This window comes from Serpula lacrymans (assembly GCF_000218685.1).
Source record: "Serpula lacrymans var. lacrymans S7.9 unplaced genomic scaffold SERLAscaffold_1, whole genome shotgun sequence".
Classification (NCBI taxonomy): Eukaryota; Fungi; Basidiomycota; class Agaricomycetes; order Boletales; family Serpulaceae; genus Serpula; species Serpula lacrymans.
In genome coordinates, this window is record NW_006763290.1 from 1,730,935 (window position 1) to 1,731,557 (window position 623).

A 623-nucleotide genomic window follows, 5' to 3' on the forward strand; every position below is an offset into this window, starting at 1 on the left:
CTTCCTTTTGGTCTCTTAGCCTGTCTACTACCCACTCTGGGGTCCAAACTTCTGTTCTAGGTTTTTTTAAAGGGGTTCCTGACCTTTCTTCTACAGTCTCTGCTGCGTTTTCCTCCGTAGAGTTCGCCGCATCGGGTGTAGGAATCTTAGGTTCTATCGTAAATGCTGCGCTTTTTAGTGATTCGCCCGCCGTCGGAACTGCGGATGTCTTATCACTCTGCGCCGCTTTTACTCTAGTTGCATCTTTTTCGTTTCGGATTTCTTTCTTTGTCTGAGTGGAAATAATTTTATTGTCATCCGCGCTAAAGCTGCAGCGTAACAATTCTGAGTCACATGTATCTACAGTCAAAGGAAGAAACCGATTCAAAACGTCTTTAGGCTCAGTCGGTCGATGCGGTACCGCTGGCCTCTTTAAAAACCCTCAAGGAGTTTTTCCCTTTCCTCTTTCGTCATCTTTTCTAAGAACTCTCGGACATTAAATTGTGGCTTCCTTTTTTGTGCGTCTTTGCATTCGAAGCTTCTATGTCCCTTTTCTCCGCATCGGTAGCATCGTCCCTCTGTGCGGAACTTTGCTTTATCTACCTCCATTCTTTCTCCGCTACCGGTATAGGTATATCCGGTTC

The 623-nt window shown here is 45.6% G+C and overlaps 1 protein-coding gene across 1 annotated transcript; it reads right to left on the reverse strand.

Annotated features, from left to right (window-relative positions):
* Positions 1-274: 274 nt before the first annotated feature.
* SERLADRAFT_375616 (uncharacterized protein) lies at positions 275-623 on the reverse strand (the record flags this gene model as incomplete). The annotated part of the gene is made up of 1 exon (XM_007312233.1): positions 275-623. One exon carries the CDS (start codon positions 586-588, stop codon positions 412-414), a length of 177 nt encoding a protein of 58 aa, XP_007312295.1.